This window comes from Talpa europaea (genome assembly GCF_964194135.1).
Source record: "Talpa europaea genome assembly, chromosome: 11".
In the NCBI taxonomy this organism is placed as follows: Eukaryota; Metazoa; Chordata; class Mammalia; order Eulipotyphla; family Talpidae; genus Talpa; species Talpa europaea.
In genome coordinates, this window is record NC_140078.1 from 35,384,485 (window position 1) to 35,408,912 (window position 24,428).

General features: G+C 45.1%; 1 protein-coding gene across 1 annotated transcript in view; it reads left to right on the top strand.

The window, feature by feature from the left end:
- The window catches only part of SLC24A3 (solute carrier family 24 member 3), a gene marked incomplete at its 3' end in the record, with an annotated part of 433,413 nt that overhangs the window by 402,083 nt on the left and 6,902 nt on the right, over positions 1 to 24,428 (top strand). The window contains exons 12-14 of the mRNA XM_084247026.1: positions 2,513 to 2,679; positions 5,379 to 5,493; positions 6,557 to 6,669. Coding sequence (XP_084103152.1) covers positions 2,513 to 2,679; positions 5,379 to 5,493; positions 6,557 to 6,669 — 395 coding nt within the window. The remainder of the gene's footprint in view (positions 1 to 2,512; positions 2,680 to 5,378; positions 5,494 to 6,556; positions 6,670 to 24,428) is intronic.

Below are 24,428 nucleotides of genomic sequence, written 5' to 3' on the forward strand. Positions count from 1 at the left end.
AATGGAAATTTAGACTTATCCACTTATAGACAATTCTTATCTCACTTCTCCTGCTCCTCAAAAGCATTTAAAAGGCACACTTTTGTCTCACTTGGTTTGCTCAAGAAGTTATCTTTGTTATATTTAAAGGTATCCAGGGTGACTCTCACTGAATCTCTGCTTTGTTCTTGTTATAATAGAGCTCTGACTTAAAACATCTCTATCATTTTGAAGGATTGTGAGAACTGTGTGCTAGATAGAATACCCTCACAATGTCAAGTCAGAATTTTTGAAAACATCTTAGGGCAAGAACTCAAAACCTACCCACTGTTGCCAGCTTCCCTGATCCATATCATTTTCTAAGATCTTGGAGTCAGAATCCTGACTTCATTTTTCTTCTCTATTTCCTGAAGGATGAGAAAGAGTCAAATGGAAGTCATTTCTCTTTCCATTCATGTGTTTCTTTCTTTAAAAAAAAAAAAAAAAAGATTTATTTATTTATTTATTTATTTATACAAGCTCTGGATACAGTCAGAAGCATGGGAGGGTGGGAGAATTCACCAGAGCCAGAGCGGAGAGCAGAACAGGTTGAGTGACGAAGTACACTGCTGAGGGGAGCAGCGGGCTGTGCACCATGGGGATCGAACTGGTGCTGCATATGCTGTAGGCAGCTTCGCAACCCAGCGCTCAACCGCTGCGCCACCAGGGAGGCCCCTATTTCTTTGTAACATTGGTTGGCTGTGTATTTTAATCCTGACCCCAGCTCTCTCTGTGTGAAGGCATCAGGAAGACTGGAAGGCCTGGGAAGAGATCTTGAAAGCCCCAGAGAGAGAGAAACTATTTATCAGAGAGATAAACTATTTATCAGCACATGCAGGATTTAGGAACATGCACAATTCCACCATGTATTCAGGATCCAAACTTCGGTCCATGTTGTGGATTCTACAGTATTTAAAACCCTTACACACAAAAAAACCTCACAGTCTTCTTGTTTAATAATCCAAGCCAATGCAGATTCTCTTCTCATCATTCACTTTACCATCCCCAAATCTTGAATCTAACAAGATGCATTGCAGCCAATAGGAAAAGTATTAGAGACTGGTATAGAATTATGAAATAAATTTTGTTAAACACTGTATTCATCACCATTCAAAAAGTAAGTTAAAATGTCTGCTTAGTTCTAGTGGGAATATAAAATGGGACAGTCGTTTTATAAAAATGCTTGGTCATTTCTTATAAATTCAAGTAAGTACTCACCTTATGTCTCAGTGATTGTATTTCTGGCTCTTCACCCAAGAGAAGAGAATGCCCACAGAAGGGCTTGTCCAAGAATGCTCATAGTCACTTTAGTTGTTATACTTGACAACTGGCAATAACCTAAATTCCCATCCATAGGAATATAGATCAACAAATCATGTACAGTCAGACATCACTTAACAAAGGGGATACATTCTGAGAAATGTGCCATTAGGGAATTTCATCTTTGTGCAAACATCGTTGAGTACAATTACACAAACCTACATTGCACAGGCTACAACACTAGGCTATATGGTATAGCTTACTGGGACCACTGCCGTAAGGGCAGTCTGAAGTTGACCACAACATCCTTCAACAGTACATGACTATAGTCATAGAGTGGAACACTATGCAGATTTTAAAAGGAGTATATTAGCAATGACACATGAATGAATCTCAAGAAACCTATGTTGAATAGAAAAAGTCACAAAAGCACACTGTATGATTTTACTTACTTGAAGTCGAAGAACAGGGAAAACTAATCTGTGGTGGTGGGGTGTGGGCAGGGGCTAGACTGGAAAATGGCACAGGGAGTTTTTTATGTGTGTGTGTGTATGTATGTGTGTGTGTATCCCCCCAAAATTAAATTTATGGGTGTCCTTGATACTCAGTATTTAGACAGTACAGAGATAAAAGATCACGCAATCAGTGACAAAACCATCATCTTTTCCATGATATCAGGTAGAAACAGGACCAGAACACAATGATCAGTTTGCAAATCCGTATCAGCCTGGGAGGCGAACAACCAAGGAGTGTTTTGACTACTTTCAGATTTCAGTGAGCAGGCTGACAAATGCTTAACAATTCCACTAGATGGCGCTGTGATCACTTGGGGAGAACAGAGCAGAGGCAGACTAGTGGTCTTTCGAGCTCCCCACCCCACACACTGCCCCCGCCCCCATCCATTTGTGTCTGAAGCTCTTCCTCATCCTCTCCTACTGACCCCGTTTGCCAAGCCACCCCAGCCCTGCGTTACTCAGAAGTGACTCATCCTGTCATTTTGGAGTCCTGACTAGCAGGTGGGCGGTGGGTAATTTTTTATTCGGCTTGGTTTTGTATGTCAGGTTTTGTTCGTGGTGAAAAGTCATTTGAATCATTTAGGAAAAGAGCATTATGGTAAGATTTATTACACAGGCCAACAATTAGGGCGTAAAGGTCTGGGGAATGCAGCATGAGGGCTGGTGAAGCAGAGAAATAAAGCTAACTGGAATTTTTTTTACCTTTTTTATTTTCTCAGCTGGCAAACTGGAAACAGTGAAATGGGCATTCACCTGGCCACTGAGTTTTGTCTTATACTTCACTGTACCCAACTGCAACAAGCCCCGCTGGGAGAAATGGTTTATGGTGACATTTGCCTCCTCCACGCTATGGATTGCAGCTTTCTCCTATATGATGGTGTGGATGGTGAGTGTCCTGAGGACCCCGTGGCACTGTGGTGCTCTTCAGAGAAAGAGAAATGCACTCAGAGGGGACTATGAGTTGAGGTTGTAATCCAGCAGGTGTATCCATCAGCTATTGCTGCAATCAGCTATATAACAAGCTACCCCAGAACTTGGTGGTTTGGAGGCACAAGCTTTTATTCTCATGCTGTCATCTTCAGGTTAACAGTGATTTGACTAGTTTTATCAGAAACTAGTGAAGCAGCACTGCCTCCAGCTACAGCGTGGTTACATTTGATTCAAGCAGCAGGTGAGGTTCATGTCTACTCCATGTGTTTGCTCATTTTCCTTCAACTAGTGCCTACCTGGAGCATTCTTTTCTCATGGGGCATCATTAGCAAGCAAGAGGGTGAGTGGATACACAACATACCTCCGAGCCCTCGCTTGGAAGTGATATGCTGTCATCCTACCCATATTCCATCAGCAGAGCCCAGTATCAGACTCTCTACTCTTGTGGGAAGAACAGCAGAGCCTCAGGCAAAGAGCATGGAGGAAAGGTGTGGGAGGTTGGGGAGTGGTAACCCCATCTGTCATAGTCACTGCCCCTAGCTGGGTCTCAGTGTCATCAGTCAGAAATCAGCTCACTGGTTAGGTGACTGACCTAGCAGGGTTCCTTCTGTAACTAAAATAATGATTCAGGGATTGGCATTGGTTGTGGGTCTGTGACTTCATGTCTGACCCTAAGCCACTTTAGGAAACTCAGCCTTCCAGAACTCATCACCCACTTATGACCACTTCAGTGGAACTGGAGTTGTGCAAAACTTAAAAGCTATGATAGAATGATGAATCTCTAAGTCAGTCTTGGATGGAAATGAAGTATAAATTCTGCAGAATTAAACTCAAGTTAAAAAAAAACTGTAAAGTTTTTTTTTGGAGGTAATAGCAAAATTGCAAACCTGCAATTAGCTTATAATCATTCAGCATCACAAACAGATTTTTTTATTTGGTATGTCTGTTGAGTGCCAGCTCTGTTCCAGGTTTGGGGACTAGTGTCAGTGTCCTTGACTGTCTGATTTGATGGTATTTTCTAAGATCATTAACACCCAAACTATCCCACTAGTCTGAGGTTCCCCCTCCTTCTGTTTGCTTCTTTCCTTTGGGAGGGAAGAGGGTGTAAAGAAGTTCTGAGGCATAGCAGAGAGTAAGAGAGAAAACAAGGAGAAGCTTGGAACCTGGTGCCAGCCACCTGGAGAACCCCCACACTCAACTAACAAACACGGTAATAACATCTAGGAGCAGAGGGTCGGCAGTGCCTTTCCAAGCCAAGCCCCACCTATAACAGCCAGATTCCTGCAGGGACCAGACTCAAGGTTAGAAGGGAAAAAACAAGGACTGGCCAGGACACTTGTAGCTCCATTTCACAAAAGGCTCCTCAGAGCAGCAATAAATACTGTGTTTCTGTATTTCACTTTCCTCCTGGAGAGTGGAACACAGCCCCAATGCCACCCCAAGTTCAATTCAGCATCAAAGGCACATGGAGATACATGTTCTGGTTTGGCAAGGGGAGAACCAGGCATCTCAAGGATTTAACTAACATCCCCCAAAACTTTGGACTGGGGAGGAGTGACTGTGACCTTGAAGCAAAGTCACAGTTTGATGGGTCACTGGGGAGGAGCAGTGAGGAAAATGAGCTACTTACAACATGTGGTTTGCATTTCTTGTAACTTTACAGAAAGTGAGGGAGACCAAGTGGCATCCTAAAATGACCTAATCATTTCAGCTCTTGCAAGTTATCCTCTCCTTAGGCCAATGTAGTAGAATTCTCTCTTTTTCTACCTACCTCTGCTTTGCCGCTGTCCCCCTCATCACGGTATCTCCCCAGTTGCCTATCTCTCCATTTTCTCACCTGGAAATCAGGGGCTAGAAGGAGCTCATTTACATAATGGAAATAGCTTCTCAGGTATGGCTTGTCTCCACCCTCTAGCTACACCAGCCTGCTGTGTAAAATGAGCCTGACTGCAGGGGGCAGCCACTTCCTAATAAATGGGCCTTGGGCAAATGCTTCCGGAAGCCTCAGTTTCCTTCGGGGGAAAATGGAGATGATACTAGCACCACTCCATAGAGTTGCTGCAAATTAACTAACATAAGCCTCATCAACATCACTGCCTGAGCATTCAGTCAACGTGAGTGATGACTTGCGCAGATGATGCTGACCAAGGGGATTTCACCAGGCTTTAAGGAAGAGAAAACAGGAAAACAGCAGCTTACTGCTTTTCATACAAGACTAGACGATGTTCGTCCAACCCCTTTCCAGTTCTTAGAAATTCCCATTATGCATCTTGGGACATGGATGCTCAAACTCTCAGCATAGCATGACTGTCATCCATTCTGGATTTCCCACAACCATCCTGAGTTCAAATATTTGTCCAATATTCCCTTTTTCTGGAAACTGTTTCCCCTCTCTCGTGCCGCCTGCCTTGCCTGAAAGGAACAATTGAAAAAGGCCAACCTTTGATTGGAAAACCTGGGCTCCATAACTTGTCCAGCCCCCTGACCTGCTACCCCTTCTGCCCCCTGCCATGTTCTCTACCCTCATACAGGAGAGCAGATATTGCCCGCTGGAGACACTGCATAGAGTGTAACCTTTTGTACTTAGTTGGAGGATCCCAAGCAGGTGGGTCTTTCATCTGCTCTCAGCTCAGCGCCTCTTCCTGCTTCCTCCAGGTCACCATCATTGGTTACACTCTGGGAATTCCTGATGTCATCATGGGAATCACCTTCCTGGCAGCCGGAACCAGCGTGCCCGACTGCATGGCCAGCCTCATCGTGGCCAGACAAGGTGGGGCCTCCCGTGGCTTGAGGAGGGGGAGAGAAGGAAGGCATTTGGAGGAGGGTGGAGGGCACTGGTGGCAATTACCAGGGCACCAAATCCTGGCTTGGAAAGAATGATGTGTGACTTCAGTGCCATGTTGTTCAAAAGGCTTCCTGGCATCAGAAGAACAGAACAACAAGCCAGAAAGTCCCACCCTTGAGAAAGGCGAGATGTTCCTGGGTAGTGCCAGCAGTACCTTCTGAAGGTTGTATTTCAGTCCTATTATTAGGAATAGCATTAAATAAACTGCTAGCGAAACTTTGCTGAGTGCTGCTCACTGGGCAAAGCAGCTTAGGGAAATTGCCTTGTTTAGCTGAAATAACAACTCTGAGGGCAGAACAATCACACACTCTTTCCATGGGTAAGGAAACTGAGGCTTAGCCAGGGTTTTCCCAGCTGTAGTACCCATCACAGTGGCAGTTGCCAGAGGTCAGTCTTATGTGTATGATGGACTCTTCCTTCCTTCCAAACCAAACTCACATTTTTCCCATCCCAGATGGCCATGCCTCTCCCCAGAAACCACTAAAATTTATAAGCCTGATTTGTGCTAAAAGATATTTGTTTTCAGCAAACACAGTGTGTAGCTACAGAGCTTAGCACAGTGTCCTCTAGACGTCCTCATGAAATTCCACCAGTTATAATATTTTCCTTAATACTGCTCAATTATTCAGAAGACTTGAATATAGCCAAGAGCATTTGGGAGAGGATACTGAAGTGAAGTGTATGGGTTGATGAGCTGGTGAGTGACTATAGAATTGTTGAATTATCCCTTTCTATAGAGATATTTCAGAATTACATGTGGCTTTGAATCCCCTACATTTACATTTGAAATAAACTCAACTGTTGGATTGGATGTGATATTGTTTCTCTCCTAGCCTAGACTAGCTTGTTGATTTAAAGTTGATGTCAATCTATAGTGAGTTAGCGAAACTGTTCTCTGACTGTCAGAACGAAGGCTTAGGAGAGTCCCTCATGGGCCCTGTGCTCCCCTGATGTCACCTCTCTCACTCGTGACTTCTTGTCCTTGCAGGCATGGGGGACATGGCTGTGTCCAACTCCATTGGGAGCAACGTATTTGACATTCTCATTGGCCTTGGTCTCCCCTGGGCCTTGCAGACCCTGGCTGTGGATTACGGCTCCTATGTAAGTGGTTTTTCTCCATGACTCTCTTTCAATCCAGGGCTATATGGACTCCGTTTTTGGTGACCTTAGTCCCTGTGACTTTGTTCAGGGCAAAGGGAGTATGAAATTAACAGGAAAGAGGAGGAAACAAATTCTCCACATCCTTCCAAACTTCTTCTGTAAAGAGACAAATAGTAAATACCTTAGACTTTGTGCTCTCTGTCACAACCATTCCACTCCTGTTGTAGCTTAAAACAGCCCAGGGTAAAAAAAAAAAATGTATGAGTATGGCTGTTTCAATACAAATTTATTGTTATAAACTGAAATTTTAATTTCATATAATTTTTACACATTATGATATATTATGATTCATTTCTTTTCAATCATTTAGAAATGTAAAAAAAAAAAAAACATTCTTAACTCAAGGGCTATGCAAGAGCAGGTGGTGGGCTGGATTTGGCCCATGGGTCATGATTTGGCAATCTCTGCTGTAGTATATTTGTTTTGCATGCAGAATATTTATATTCATGTTAGTAGGGGCACAAAATACAAAACACCATCTCTGCCAGGGATCTAGCTACAGTCAGGCTTTGCACCATTTCCTTAGGCTGGGCTGATCATGACCTCAGGTAGATTTGCAGATAGGGAACCAGGTGGTCCAGGTAGATATTCAAGCTCTTTCTCAACTTGCCCAAGTGTTCCCCTCTGCTAATGGAAGCTTCTGTCCTCAACATTGTCAAAGACCAAGGGAGAAACCATAAGAAGAGATTCCTCCCTGTATCCAGAAGATAAGAGTATGAAGTTTTTACACCGAAACCCATCCTGGGTGCTACTCTAAATGTGTTACTACTTGTCCGCTCAGTCTTCCTGAGCAATATGTTGTCGGTAATTGTATATTCTGTAGAAAACATGGACTCATTTTATCAAAGCAAGTTATAATACAGAAAGACCATATATTTTTGGTTCACATGAAGTTACCTGCTCACTGACAGATTTCATCAGAGGGTAAAGATAGACAAAAGAAAATGAAAGAAAGCTGAATGTGTTCAGCAGATCAGGGGTTTCTTCTCCATTGTCTATGATACTGCTTAGTGAGTTGGTTAAGAGAGGCCCTATTTCATTGGGAGATCTGGGGAAAGCTGCTTCAGAAAATGACTATAAGCTAAACTCTGAAAAACTGGAATGAATCAGCCAATGGGAAATTGACCGAAATCATCCCAGGCAAATGGAAAGACAGTGCAAAAGCCCTGATACAAAGGTTCACTTGGTGTGATAGAGAGACAGAGGGAAGTCCCATGTAATTGGAACAGAGTGAGCCTGGTAAGGTAGAGGGTAAGCAGGGCCAGATCAGCAAGATGCTCAATTGATAATTCATAATAAATAATGACATTCAAACTCATGTGATACATGTATTTAGAAAAGTTATGATGACATTTATGAAATATTCAGCAACAAGGAGTTTTTACCCTGGGTCCTAAACCCAGAAGAAGCACTCTTTAGCCTTGTTTAACTATAAAGCAAACAGTTATCCACTAGAAGGGCTGGGTTTCATGGTCTCCCAACAATATGCCTTAATATCATACCTCCCTGACTGCTCTGACATTGAATAACACCAACTAGCAATAGCACCAACTAGCAATGAGGGTGCCCTGCATTTCCCTGCTGAAGTCTTTCCTCCATAGATTCCTTACCCTCAAATGTACACACTCCCCATCACTCTTCCCATTTTAAATGATGTCTGTTCTTCAAGGTCTGTCTCAATTGTTATTCCATTCAGGATTCCTTTCTGGAAATCCAGCAACAACAAACAGAATCTCATAGCATTTGTTTATGTCTCACTGACCCTTGTCCTGAATCTGTGAATTGGGTTCATCTTGTTTCATGTTCAGTGATACACTTAAGAGAGACACTGAAGGAATGTCATCCAAGTTGGTCACTCACTGAGGGCGTTTTGTCCATTGGGTGGTCTAGATAATGTTCTAAATTCTTCAAAGAGTAAGATTGTCATTAGCTCTTGTCATTAGATTGTCATTAAGATTGTCATTAGCTCACATCAAACAAATTCCCAAGAGCTTCATGTATGTGCTCTAATGTTAATAGATGGTAGGTAGTAAGCTATACCAATGACAGACAAAAGCATGAGTGCTGTTTTCCCAGAGAAACATCTGTGAAGCACTTCAGGAACTCCTTGACCATTCTTGAGTTTATTAACTCACCAGGAGGACTCACATGACTCAATAGCAGGCTGTAGGCCTGGCTTGGTTTATTATAACAAAGACTGGAATAAAAGTAGTAGGAAAATGAAATGCATCAGAAGTCAAGAGAGATAAGATGCAGACTTCCAGTGCTATCCCACGGGTCACACAGGAGGCATTCTCACTAGCACTGAATTACAGGAACATGTGTGAGATATCTCTGTCCAGGGAAGTCCACTGGAATCTAAGACTTTTATGGACAGCTAGGCAGGTAGATACACATGTCTGCTACATGAGTAGTTGTGAAAACAAAGCTCAGACTCCCAACACAAAGACCACCTGTGGCTACTCAACACCACTGACGAGCCAGAGCAGCACGCCCCACTGCTACCAGTATATACAACATCATCCATCAGCAACAGAAAAACCAACCCAAGGGCCATGTATTCAGGAATGACCAAGGATCCACATGGTCCCAGGCTCCCATGATGACATATGGGATTCAGTAACAGACCTGCATTAACACCTTCCACACGAAGGTCAAATTAGAATTGTATCTGTCAGAATAAATATAACTTGCTGTATTCTAGATAACTCCCACAAGATTCCACTGAGGTAGCCAAAAAAAGAAGTATTATTTCTTCCTGACAATCCACTTCAGATGTTTTATTCTGCCAATTCCCATGGAATCTTCAAGCAGAAACTCAGGAATTGGGGCTTATTCCACCATGTGCTTCTACCATCTTGGAGTCCTTCTCCAAGAGTCACATAACAAGCAGAGAAAGCGAGGGCATGAAAGATGATGCAGATCATTTTGTGATGGGGCCTATGTGTCCTCTCTGCTCCAACCCATAATTCAGACAAGCTATAGATTCCCACCTAGATGCAAGGGTATCCAGAATGTCCTGTAGCTATGTGTCGAGGAAGGTGAGGAGATACTGATGTCAGTGAGCATTTGCAGTGTCAGCTGGAGTTTTGGGTTGAGAGTAGAATCCAAAGATATCTAGATAACCTTTTACTTGGGTTGGAGGGCTGCAATTGTCCAAGGCATCCTCACCTGTCCCCACCCCTACTACCGTATTGTAGGGCATATGTCTGCCACTTAACCAGAGCACATGGGCTGAGCTGCCCTCCCTTTCTTCTCCAGCCTCCTGGGCCTTACAGACCAATCCTGCCTTTTTGAGCTCCCTTTTCTGGGTCACATGTGGGTAGTCCCTTCCAGTTAACACAACTTTCCTGTAGTCAAGCTGAGAGCAATACTGTTGCTGTGTTTCAACTCTCCCATTAAAGTTGTGTTGCCCTTTCCTTATAATTCAAGTCACTTGATATGTTTTGCCACTCTTAAAGTAAGCTCTTGGGTTTTTTCTACAGACAACTAATCTGAAACTTTACTTTTTGTACCTTTTGTTATAAGAATAGTTCATGATCTTCATAGAAAATTAGAGAAAACTAGAGCAACATCTGCCTGGTAGGCTTTCTGTAATGACAGAAATACCCTAGCTGTACTGTTGAATGTATTGTAGTAGCCCCCAGCTACAGGAGATTTTTAAGCATTTGAAATATTACTGGTACAAGTGAATAGCTAGATTTTAATTATTTTATTTTAATTTATTTAAATTTATATAGCCACATATGACTCATGGCTGCCCTTGAGATACTGTAGCTTCAGAAGATACAATATAAATCATACATAGTTCAACCCACAGACATCAATTATGAACATTTCAGCATATTTTTCTCTTTCTAGGTTGATTTATGTAGCTGAGATCACACTGTAAATTTTTATATGTTGCTTTTTATATTTCTTTCTATGTCAAACACAAATACCCTTAAATTCCCATTAGAAGCATCAATTTCAAAGCAGCCTAATTTTTTGATGATGCCAAAATTTAATCATGCTGCTGCTGGTAGACATTAATTTTACATAAAATTTTTATTGTCACAAATAATGATACCACAGGCATCTTTATACATCAATATTATAGATTTTGGACAATCCATAAATATTGTACTTAAGTCAGCTTCTACATTAAAGACGAATTCTTTTGATCATTTTCCCAAAGTTGAAATTGCTTTATAGACTATGAATATTTGGAAGCATGTTATGCATGCCTAATTATTTTTCAAAATGACAGCACTCCTTGCATTTTAATTTGTCCTAATTTCATTCCTGAGGTTTGGGGGTAGCTTCATGGTGCACTCATATTCTGACCACAGGAACCTTTGTGAGGCTGTGCTTCTCAAGACAGATAGTAAGTACCTGTACACACTCCAGCCACGAAAATATGTGTTGAGTATCAGAACCTATGGTTAGAACTGCCACTGCATTTGCATTAGCTCTCACCAAAAGTTGAGGGAAGTTTTATGTCCAAGCTAATAAATGAGGGCATGTATAGAGTAGTAATTCGATGCCCCTTCAAACCTATATACATATAAATTTTTAAATTGGGGTCAACCTTTATTTTTGGGGTGAGACAGAATGGTGCAGGAGCAAAGGGTGGGGAAGGAGATTACCAGCGCCTTCATTCAGTTTTCCCTTGTGGTTCAGTTGAGCGCAGGCCTCCAGCCTGCTTATCCCACTATGAGCAAAAGTTTTGCAGTTGGTACAACCTACCTTAGGAAATATCTGGTCTCCCTTAGTGTTCCTTGGTCATACTCAGTCTTGGTTGTTCATCCCTCCTTCCAGGTGCTCTAACTCTTCTAAATGCAGTGTTTTGTCTCTCATTTCATTTTCTGGGCCATCTTATTGACACCCCCAAACTGCCAGACTTCCAATCCCCTTAGTACAGGTCAGAGCACCAGATATGGATCTGTGAGTTCATCAGCAATTCACCTGGTTTATTCCTCTATTTCACTTTCCCACTGATTATTAAATTTACAAAGAAATAAAATACAGACCTATGTGAATTTGTACAACCTCTTGTCTTCTCAGGTGGCTTAAAAGCAGAAGCAAAAAGATTAAAAGAAAGTTAGTAACCTAGCAAGTCAACCCATGAATAATAGATTTTCACCCCATCAATTCTATCCAGGTAGGATGAACAGGCAGTAACAGAGAAGGCAAACCCTTAAGTGTCCTACGAACCATTAAATTTGCTCTTTCTTTACTGGGATTACAGGGTACAGTCATGGAAGGTGAATCGAAAACTTTCAAAAACAAAATGCAGACTCAGCCTGAAGTAAATCTTCCTGACTGAACATGTCAGACTTGAAATTCTTTTTTTTTTTAAGAATTATTTATGCATACAAGAACTGGGGTACAGCCCAGAGGTGTGGGTGATTAGATGATTCACCAGAGACAGTGGGGAACAGAACAGGTGGATTGACTGAAATACACTGCTGAGGAGAGCAGCGGGAGAGTCAGGAGAGGTCTGCTGCACCATGTGGGCAGGGATCGAACTCGTGCTGCAGTGGCTGCAGATAGCTTCATAGATTGCATCTTAACCCCTTGCGCCACCAGGAAGGCCCTTCAGGCTTGAAATTCTAATTCAAATAGGTACATTGTCTTCCATAAATGATCCCCTACTGCCCTGCCTCATTCCCTCCCTTTCTGACATCTCCTAACACTCTTTAATAAACAAAAAATTAAATGTAATTCTCAAGTCAGTAATACCCACAGACATGAGAACATACCCTTTTCAGGTCCCAAACTCTAATAACAGGGTGACGTCATGAAGTCACAAACTCAGGCCCTGATTGATGTTTGGCCCAAATTCATGTTTTCCATCTGCAGATGACATAATTTGGTCACTCTGCTAGAATTATACAAGGAGAACATCTAATCCTGTGGTTGAAGATTCCCTTTAATCTGGAAGGGGAAAGGGAAATGCAAGCCACTTCCAGCTTAGGGTCTACGGTGTGGCACACAGGGGAGTGCTCTTGGAGACACCTTGGGTGGGAAGACTAGGGAAGGTGTGTCACGTTGTATTTTCATCCAAATGCTCCTTTTTCTGTAACCAGTGCCAGAGAGGTCTTCGTTTTATTCAAGGGATACAAACATCCAATGTCAGCTTCTCTTTTGAGCGCAGAAATTCAATCATATCCTCTATAAACAGTTCATGAAGTTGAAGTTAGACCCATACTTCACGATGGCATAAATTAGGGATACAAATTCACTCTTTTGTCTGTGGATCCCTAATTGTTTTGGTACCTTTTGTTAAAAAAGGACATTTCATTTTGAACTTTAAAAAAATCAGAGGAAAAAATTTCAGTTAACTTATTTTTCAGTAATATTCATAACTTGGGAGCTATTAGGCATCCCATGATTGTCTCAGTTAAATAGCCGTGCATTTTAGAATCCTGCATTTCAGAAGTAGTGATCCTCCTCATTCCCAGGAAACATATTCATTGCAAATGGCTCATAACTAAAATGTAAATGAGCAAGAAGCAGGGTACTGCCAGGTGAGCTCAGTCAGGGGAATGACAGTCCAACCCTAGTGGCATTCTTTATAAGTCTACTTTTTACTCATTTTACTCATATAGTTTGATCTCATCAATTGATAGGACAGTCAACAAAAAAGGAAGCCTCAGGCGCCAAAGTGTACACTCCAAGTCCTACCCACATGCCTGATCCTCTAATCCTCTCACGCTGTGCCCCTGCCGCCCCCACCCATGCTGGAGTCTCTTTCCCACATCACTGTTGGCCCATTCTCTTCCCCACTTCATCTGAGGGTGACTTACCCACACCACATCTGCTACGAGAGTACGACCGTGAGGTCTTGTCCACTCCATATTTTCCATCCACACCACAGCTCCTGCCACCTTGGTGCATTTAGTGTTTTTTTCTGTGCTTACACAGTGCCCAGTGCTCAGAATGTGCTGAGAAAATGCTTGTTGGATGGGTGGAGAGATGGGTGAGCAAGTGGGTGGAACACCATGTAGACATGGTCTCATCTAATCCTGACAACAGCTAAAGAGGACAAGAATTAGTTCCAGGCCTCCCTGGTAGCACAGTGGGTTGAGTGCCAGGCTGTGAAGCTGTCCGCAGCCTCCGCAGTTCGGGTTCGATCCCAGCCAGCAAGAATCCCATATGGCACAGCAGACCTCTCCTGTTGCGCCCGCTGCTCCTGGCTCCTCCCCTCAGGAGCGTATTTCTGTCATCTGCCTATTCTGCTCCCTGCTGTGTCTCTGGTGAATCCTCTCACCCTCCCATGCCTCTGGCCTGTACCCTAGCTCTTATATAAAAATAAATAAATCTTAAAAAAAAAAAAAAAGAATGAGTTCCTCGATCAATGTTTATTGTGCACCTACTATGTGCCGGGAACTTGGTAAGGTGCTGGGAATAGAATGAACTAGGTAGGCTAGACCCACCCTCCAAGAATGAGGGGTATAGAGACAATCCGCAGGTTCATTAACATCAGAGAGTAAATGGCTTAGGAAGATAAGGAGATGGGGCATGTGATAGAGTATAAGGAGATGGGGCATGTGATAGAGTATGGCCAGCGCCACATATCACTGTCAATTAATTGGGCTGGGAAGTAAGTTCTGTGCTGAGTTGTGAACAACAAAAATGAAATGAGTGTGTGGAAAGCAGGAGGAACATTACTATTTTTCAGTCTCTGGATCCCTCTCTGATTTTCATGAGACCCTCCAATGCCCGGCCCCCCACATCCAGCCACATTTTGGTGACACTGTGTAACCTTATGCTGAAATGCAGAAGTCTCTTGGAAAAATAGTTCCATATTCATAGAGAAGCAAATGTGGGAGGTTATTTGGCACGAGGATTTTGATCTTCCCTCATTTCTGCCTCTAGCTTTTCCCGTGAGAGGTTTCATTTCCAAAAGTACACTCAGCGGTCTCCTTCGCTTTAGCACAGTGTAAACCCAGGGCATCTTTCTGCCTTTCTGACATCAGATCTGAGCAGCCTGTGGGTTTAATAACCTCTCCACCCTCACAAGAGACCTGCTGGCAATTCTGAGGCAATTTCTCCATCGCAACTAGATGAGGTTTCCAAGTCATAATTATGGGATAATTACCACCAAGACAGCTGTTTTGTGCATGGTACTGGGTCCAGGCATTTGACAGCAAGTAATGAATCCGGTTTTACAGATTTTGACATTTGTTAGCACTTGTGGCTTGCTCAGAAGCCAGATAGCTACCTAAGTGCCCAAAATAAGACATATTTCTAAAAGTCAAAATTTGGAAACTGAGTACTTCTTGTCCCATTATGCTGATGAATGTCTGGTCCACGTCCTGTAACAGAACTAAGAAAATCACCAGGCAGGCTCTAGGAAGCCAGGGCAAAACTCAGATTCCTGAGCCAGGATTTAGAAAGGCAAAATGAAACTGAGAAGCAATGGAGGAAATAGGAGAGACTTTCTTTTTCCCTCTCCAATCAAGAGCCCATTTGACCCCAGAATCCACAGAGATATAAAAAGATAAAAGAAGAGGTGATCAAAGAGGTTCTCATCCACCTTCGGCTTAGTTCTTTCTCTCCCTGATCAGACTTTGGTTGAACACTTAACTGCATGCTAAGCTGGTGATTGTCACTGGGGATGCTGCGGGGAGCAGGGAAGACATGGTCATGTGCTCCTGGAGCTGCAGCCTCTGGGAGGAGACAGTGAAAAGAGCAGTTCCAAGGCAAGGCAGGATGCACTCTCTCCTAAGCACTGGTTGTGCAGGTGGTGTGAGGCGTGTGACAGAGATAGGGGACCTGGAGTGTTTGTGTGGAAGTGACACTCAACCCAAGAATCTGAGATTATTGGGAGCCAAGCAGATAAAGAGGCTGAGAGGATTTTCCCAAGCAGAAGGAACAACTTGTGGAGAACCAAGATATAAGAAAGCTTTATCACCAAAGGATACAGGGCAGCTCCTGGGCTGGGGCCAGGGTGTGGAGGGTGGAATAGGGAGAAGTAGAGGAATGCATGGCAGGACTCCAGCCAGAAGCAGAGAGAGGCCATGTGGGGAACAGCACAGTGAGCCGTGGTAACGGGAAGAAGGAGGGCTTCAAGGAGGAGTGGTATGATCCTAAGTGACTTTTCTAAAGAAGATTCTGACAGCTGCAGGGAAAAGGGCAGAGACCATGCGAGGCTGACTGCAGCAAAGCCAGTCATGAGGCCCCACAGGAGAGGAAGTAGCAGGTAGTTGTATCAGTTATTACTGCTGCCATGATTGTGTGTAACTAACAAGCTGGAGCTCAGTAGCCTGCGTATACTGTTATGCATTCCTCATTCATACATCTGTGAGATGACAGGTATTTGGCAACCTGGCCTTGGCTCCAAGCTTCAAGTGGGTCTTCTCCATGTGTCTCTCATCCTCTCGGGACAAGTGACTGCCTGAGACAAGTTGTTCTTGTGATGAAAGGCAGGAGCGCAAGAGACCAACTGCCTCAGCTATAGAAATACACTTTAATCCTGTGTTTGTGTTAAGTCCACTAATATCCCATTGCCCAGGACATAGCACGTGACCAAGCCAAGGGGAAGGGAAATATTGTGCCTGCCATAAATCTGTAGAAAGAGGGTGGACATAAAACACTTAACAGGGGAGAGGGAGGATGAGACCCGGTTCACTCTGCCTCAGTCATAACTGTAAAGCTAGAGAACTTGGGAGACAAAACAAGAGATAACAGAAAACCAGAAGGCCTTGGTGATTGATTTAATGGCAGCCCCTGAGCATCTGTTATGGGGTATGTTGCTGGGATGAGGCAAGGACCTGGTTATCCAAGATTTTGGGGGGAGTATCTCCCTGGGTGGCCTAGCGGTTAAGTCTCAGTACTATCACTGCTACATCCTGAGTTCAGTCCCCAGCCAGGGAGCTAACCCACATGGCACAGCAGACCTGTCTCACCTACTGCTCCCCCCAGCAGTGTATTTCAATGAATCGGCCTGTTCTGCTCCCCACTCTGTCTCTGGTGAATCCTCTCACCCCCTCCCCAGCACCTCTGACCTATACCCTAGTTCTTCTACAGAAAAATAATGTTGGCCATTGTGAGAAGCTCAGATTCTGTTCTAACTACCATGAAGGATTTTAGAAGATTGACTTGGCATGCTTTTGTTATGGTTTGGAAATTCTTTACAAGGAGGAGGCAAGTCAACACTGTCAATGAACCATCACCTCCCCCAAGAATCCTCCCCTCAGCCAAATGTACCCCCTCTAGAATCACATGGGATGTCATCTCTGATGTGCCTGTCTGTGAGGGCAGGAGCTAATGCTACCCTCACCCCCAAGCTCCCACAGAGGACTTGTGTGGGGTGAATTCATGAACCAGTCCATTCTGACCTGTTTATTACAAGCATTCCCAAATCAGATGCCTGACACCTGGACACTGCTCCAACCAACAGGACCATTTTCCCTTTTTCTGAAACCATCTGCCCCAGCCCCCAGGCGCAGTGGGTGCTACAGTTGGCTTATATAGACTCATTAGAAGAGATTGTGAGCTTTTCCTTCCCCACCTTCAATAAGGTCATGTTGGGAGCTACAGTTTACGTATAGAATATTTTGACACCCCAGAAATCAACAGACTTCCAGAAGGTCACTGTCAGAGCCAGTCTAGAAAGTACTCCCACAGGACCTGGACAGGTAACATGGGGATCGTCTGATGGCATTGCAATGAGAGATTCTTCTCAAAGTTGTTCTAACAGAGCTCCTGGGAGCTACAGTGACACCATCAATCTCCTTATGATGAACCTTGACCATTAGATTTTAGGTGTCAGGAAAATGAGATACTATTTGAGGGAAAGCAGCATCTTTACAGGACCCGGGGAAGGACTTAGCTGGGTCTCCAAGGTCTGAAGCTGTTTCTGTCTATCAGTGAGTAGATCCTCCAGAAACCACTCAGTCCTGGGACAAGAATCCAGGTGAGGAGTTGGTTCAGGAGGGACAGGAAGGTCCAGCAGGAGAGTAGGGAGGTGAGCCACAGAGGGAAGGTGGCTGGGGGAGGTCAGTTAGCAAGCCCATTTCCACTGGGAGTGGCTGGAGCTAAGACGCTAGCTTGGGCACTGGGAACCTGTATACACTCCTCTCCTCAAAACAATCCATCTGAGGGGCAGGGGAGTTAGGGTGTTTATGCACCCGCTCCTGACAGCGTTGGTGGAGGGCCATGGGGCACTTCCATGATTCAGGAAAAAGTTCTCAGGCACAGTTGGGAGGCTGCTGGCCCCACCAAAATGGTGGGTAGAGTTGTAAGGGGATGTGCATGGGGCCCCTACAGCATCTGCTACTCTGTGGTTTTCACAGTTCATTCAGGACTCTTACAGAAATGATAGGCAGGGCTTCCCTGGTGGTACAAGGGATTAAGACGCAACCTATGAAGCTATCACAGCCACTGCAGCACGAGTTTAATCCCCAGCCAGGGAGATACCCACATGGCACAGCAGACCTCTCCTGCTTAGCCCACTGCTCCCCTCAGCAGTGTATTTCAGTCAGTCTGCCTGTTCTGTTCCCGCCTCTGTCTCTGGTGAATCCTCTTGTTGTCGTTTTTGGAGTCAGTGGGTTTGGAGTGCGGGGTCCTTGGGTTCACTCTGGGAAAGGTTTCACCAGAGCTCCCACTTCAGCGACGTGCAGCGAGTTCCCAGGCGAGTTTCTCTACAAGACAGAGATGTTAGCTGGGCCTCCTCAGTGGAGCAGCAGTTGAGCACTGGTCTGCAAAGCTGCCCGCAGCCTCTGCCCGCAGCCTCTGCAGCGCCAGTTCCATCCCCGGCCACCGGGCGAGGGTCCCACGTGGCTCGACAGACCTCTCCTGTCTGGCCTGCTGCTCCCCTCAGCAGTGTACCTCAGTCCTTCTGCCTATTGTGTTCCCCGCTCTGGCTCTGGTGAATTCTCTCACCCTCCCGCACTTCTGACTGTACCCAGGCCTTGTATAAATAAATAAATAAATCTTAAAAAAAAAAAAAAAAAGACAGAGACATTAGTTATATTTAAAGAGCAGGGTTATTAGGGAAAGGGACAAGAGAGTAAAAGACACTTGCATAGACTCAAGCGAGTGGAAGAGCTGCCCTGAAAGAGACAGGTTTGCTGAGAGAGGCCTGCATGGTTGCAGGAGGGTAGCCTTGGGGAGAGCGGTCTCCACCGAGGGAGGTCAGTGAAGAGAAGCCCCGGCATGGACAGATCACGGGCAGGCAGGAGGCTGCTGCCCTGCAAAGGGAGACAGTTGGTGGAAAGAAGCACCTGCAGAGACACAGGTGGGCAGAAGGAGTGCTGCCCTGAGCCTGTGCAGAGACTGCACTGATAGAGTCCTCTTCTGTGGGGGAGGGGTCACTACTTATGAGCCTTCAGGTTAGTTGCTGATTTTGGATAACTATGTAGAGTCTGAAAGGGATAGGAGATTCCACAATGGGCCCAATATCCATATCTTTACTTTTTTCTTTTTTTTTAAGATTTATTCATTTATGCATACAAGAACTGGGGTACAGGCCAGAGGTGCGGGAGGTGAGAGGATTCACCAGAGACACAGTGGGGAACAGAACAGGCAGATTGAAACACACTGCTGAGGGGAGCAGAGGGTGAGCCAGGAGAGGTCTATCTTTACCTTTGGATGCGCGCTCTGATACCTGCTTGAATCCTATTCTTTGTAATCTAGACGTTGTGGCCTAAGGATCTTGGTTTCCATGGCTGTGTCAATGGCTATGCTAATCCCTTCTACCCCCACTTGGTTTTGTGAGCCAGGTTTCTTGTCTTGTGGCGCACCTCCTTTTCAGTTTTTTCTATTCCTTTCCTCCATCCCTCTCACCCTCTCAATCTGCCCGTTGTCCCCCACTCTGTCTCTGGTGAATCCTCTCACCCCCCACACACACCCCTGGCCTGTACCCCAGCTCTTGTATGCATAAATAAATAAATCTTTAAAAAAAAAAATGAAATGATAGGCAGAAAAGGCCCAGATGCCACTACTGAGGGTTCTTAGCAGGTAACCAGAGACCATACCTTTTCAAGGCCTGTTCCCTTCGGTTATAAGGAATTGTCTGGAATTTACAGTCAAAACCCAACTCTAAATGCAGAGTTGACCCTTCACCAGTTCATGGCCTTGGCTAAGTGCTTAACTTCTCTGAATCTCAGCTGTCTTAAGCTTCCACGGGGGAAACAAAACGCACCCTCCGTACCTCACAGAGTTGCCCGTAGAACTAAATGCACCTTGTGTTTGTGAGAGCACTTTGGAGAGGACTTAGGCACCAGCTGCACTGAAGTGCTTCTTCTCTATAGGCTTTTTCACTTTCTGACCTAATTTATTTGTTCAAGGTAAGAGAGTCCCACCTAGTAATATTTCACAATGTAATGTCAAGATTAGATATCCATTTGGAAACTACACCCAAACAAATGTCCAAATTACCGACATGAGAAAATGCAAAGCGACATACAACATGTGTTCCAAGTTATAAAAAAATTAGCAAAAATCCAGGGCTTCTTATTTTTCCTACAAGAATTTGCTGGATGGGTGGAGTTGATCTTAAGCCATAGAGATTTTTAACTGTAATGTGGGGCAAGTCAGAATTTTTGAGGTCAGGGTTTTGGGATCCCCAAAATGTGTAGGATTCAGTGAACTGTTCTGTGACCCACACGTGTGCATGAAACTAGGTATAATTGTGTCTCTGTGGGTGCATTGATACTAAAAATGTACATACATCATGGACTAAATTCCTGTTAACTTTGGAGCCAACCAGCCTTCTGCTTTCTCTGCAAAAACTGCCAAGAGGAATTGAAGAATGAAAATGCATATTTTTGAAGGCAAGGGAAAAAAAACATTGTTAAACATCAGCCCTGAGCAATCCAGTTGTGCCTTGCAGGCTCTCATAGGAGCAGTGCCCTGGGGATTTCTGCATTTATCTCTAATGGACCTTGCATTTGGGAGCAGAGAAACCATTGTCTAGATCAACACCACAAGGTTGGAACTAAGACTTTTTCAAAGGTAGTCCAGCGGTCAGATAGGCGGTGCTGTTTCTGCCTTAAGTTGCCCCAAGAAACTAGTTTTTGAGGGAACTGAGATTTGCTGCACTCAAAACTTTATTTGGGTGATGGAAATGTTTTGTATTTTCGTTGAGAGTGGTTTACATGGATACACACTTTTGTTAAAACTTAGCCAGTAGTACACTGAAGATGTGTGTATTTTACTGAGTGCAAAGTATGCCTCAATTTAAAAAAAAAAAAATGTTTTTGCTGCCCTCAGACTGTGTTGCTTGACAACAACAAAATGATCAACTTAAAGCCAATCTTTACATAAGCAGTCTCCTCTCCAACTCTCTGCTCTTGCCCCTTACTCCCAGCCTCACCACCCCTTCCTACATCCCTCCTTCTCTTTTCCTCTCTCTTTATCTCTCTGTCTCTCTCTATGCCTCTCTCTCTGCCCCTCACTCTTACACACACACACACACACACACACACATACACGCCTCCAATGCTCAGCATTACCAGCAGATGCTCATTTAAACACAAGGCGTGTGCAATACGGTGTGAGTGGGGATCCCAAATCCCTGGCTTCAAAGATTCTGACTTGTATGGGGATGGCTGGATCAGGCTCCCTGTGGCTTTTTGGAATGAGAGGAAACCCAAGACCAAGTGTCTGCCCTCAGAACACTGGAACTAGCGACGACGACCAGGCAGGCACAGATGCAGCAAAGCAGGAAGAGATCCAATCAGATGAGGAAAGGAGCCAGCAAGGGCTAGTGAACTTAGAAGAAGCTTCAGCAATGAGGGAGGGTGGGCAGAGTGGAGGTGGGAAGCCAGTCAGTGCCTCACTTGCCCAGACTCAAGGCCCAAAAGGGAGACAGGAGTGTTCGAAGATGAGGAAGATGCTCTTCCAAAGGTGCTGGGAGCAGAGTGCCCCTGAGGTCTCCAGCGGAGTCCCTGGCTCACTTCATTCTCTTCATTAATAGTTCTCTGATGGGTGAAGAGGAACCATTGTAGGTTTCATATCTTGTAAATTATAAAACTAATACACCCTTCAACACCCCATCTGGAAGCAACCCAGATGTCCACCCATAGGGGTGTTTAAACCAACCTCTATAACATAAATGTGCTTTCATAAAAAGAAATGAGCCATTGATGCAATGCAAAACACACAGGAGTCTTTAAAAGTTACCCTGAGCAGAAGCTCACATAAGAGTGCGCATTCTTGGGTTCCGTCTCCTAAGGTTTCCAGGATGGGCTAAATCAGCCTCCTAAGGAGAAGCTTAGAGCAGTGATGCCCCTTGGGGAGAGATGGGAGGGCACAGAACTCCCCCGCCAAGTACTCTGCATTGTGGCTGCAGTTTGGGCTTGTAGGGGCAGGAATGGACACAGAGCGGTTTTCTGATCCAGCAGACACTGGGTAAAGGAGGAGTCCTGGAGCCCTCAGTGGCTTTTTTGCAGGCTTTTATTGGGATTTACTAGGTACAAAGCAGGCAGGGGCGCAGGCAGGCTAGCAGGCCTCCCAGCAAGTCTTCACTCTGGGCTCTCTGGCCTTCTCTCACGTTTTCTCCCTCTCTCTTCCTCTCTCTCTCTCTCCCTCTCTCTCTCTCTCCCCCTCCCCCTCCCTCCCTTCCTCTCTCCCCCTCCCTCCCTCCCTCTCTCTCCCTCCCTCCCTCTCATCCCTGCTTCTCCATTAGTTCTGCTTCTCTGGGCTTCTGGTCGTTCTTGGCTTCTGCTGGCATCCCTGTAACGCTGCCCTTATAAACTCAGTCTCTCCGCCCAGGTGTACCCACTTCAGGTGCCCGCCAGCAGGCATGCATTCAGGACCACAGGGTCCCTCATCTATCCTAATGGCAGGAGGACAGAAAAGCCTGATATTTTTACCTTACCCTACAGGGCTACATAGTGTGTGCACTTGTAGGGGCAGGAAAGGCCACATCACAGGGCAGGTTTTCTATGATCCCAGCAGAAGGGAGGGGGGCACCCAGGAGGAGTCAGAGTCCTGGAGCCCTCAGTGGCTTTTGCAGGCTTTTATTGGGATTTACTGGGTATATGGCAGGTAGGATCCAGGCCCCCAGCAAGTCTTCATTCACCCTTTCTGGGCTCTCCAGCGTTCTCTCTGCTTCTCTGCTGTCAGCTTCTCTGCTTCTGCTGGCGTCCCCGTGATGCTGCACTTAAAAGCCCAGTCTTAGCCCAGGTGAATCCCATCTACCTCAGCCCACACCCTACTCCAGATGCCCACCATCAGGCATGCATTCAGGACCACAGGGTTCCGTCATCTATCCTGATAGCGGGAGGGCAGAAAAGCCTGATAGTTTTTACCTGACCCTACAGCCCTTCTCAAGAAAACAGCTGAATTTCACCATGTGGAAATTGTATCTACAAAAGTAAAAGACCCGTGAATTACAGCTGAGCCCTATGTAATGAGCTGCCAGCTAAAGTGTTTGAGGGTGAAGTATGCTAGAATCTGCTGTGTAAAACAAAGCTTGTTAAAAAAATAAAATAAGATAGCGTAATTCTTTCAACCTCTTGGAATGATTGAAACTTCCTTAATTGTGGGTGGGGTGGGGGAAATGCTATACACACTCAAAGAATAAAATGGGGAAGGAAGACTGGAAGGGAGCCTGCATTATGTCAGGAAATTCTTTTTTTTTTTTTAAATTCTTTTTTTTTAAAGATTTATTTATTTATACAAGATTGATTGATTGATTTATACAAGCACTGGGTACAGTCAGAAGCGCGGGAGGGTGAGAGAATTCACCAGAGCCAGAGCGGGGAGCAGAGCAGGCAGAAGGACCCAAGTACACTGATGAGCGGAGCAGCGGGCGACAGGAGAGGTCTGCGTGCCATGTGGGACCCTCCTCCGGGAGCAGCCGGGGATCGAACCGGCGCTGCAGAGGCCGCGGGCAGCTTCGCAACCCAGCGCTCAACCACTGCGCCACCAGGGAGGCCCTATGTCAGGAAATTCTTCCAGGGGTAGCAGTCAGTATCTCTCAGAACTCCTGTACCGGGAGGAGGATGAAGTCAGATGTGTTCTTGCCCTCATGGTGTTTTCTTTTTTTTTTTTTATAGAGGCATTTTTATTTATTTATTTATTTGTTTGTTTTGTTTATACATGCACTGGGTACAGTCAGAAGCGCGGGAGGGTGAGAGAATTCACCAGAGCCAGAGCAGGGAGCAGAGCAGGCAGAAGGACTGAAGCACACTGCTGAGGGGAGCAGCGGGCGGCAGGAGAGGTCTGCGCGCCATGTGGGACCCTCCTCTGGTGGCCTGGGAGCAGCCGGGGATCGAACCGGCGTCGCAGAGGTCGCCGGCAGCTTCGCAACCCAGCGCTCAACCGCTGCGCCACTGGGGAGGCCCAACCCTCATGGTGTTTTCATCTGCTGAGGCATTGACCAGGGACTGCCTGTTGAGTTTATTAAGCAGCGATCAGGGGTGCCAGGGAAGTGGGGTCAGGTAACTTGTGAGTGATGAGATGGACAATAATGGCCCAGACTTACTGAGAACTTACTACACACTGGTCCTCGTCAAGGTTTTTATTTTTTTTATTTTTTTTAAATGCTTTCCCTGCCTAATAGTCTGATTATAACAGTGGGAAAGCTTTTTTTTTTTTTTTTTTAAGATTTATTTATTTATTTATACAAGCACTGGGTACAGTCAGAAGCACAGGAAGGTGAGAGAATTCACCAGAGCCAGAGCAGGGAGCAGAACAGGCAGACTGACGAAGTACACTGCTGAGGGGAGCAGCGGGCGGCAGGAAAGGTCTGCGCGCCA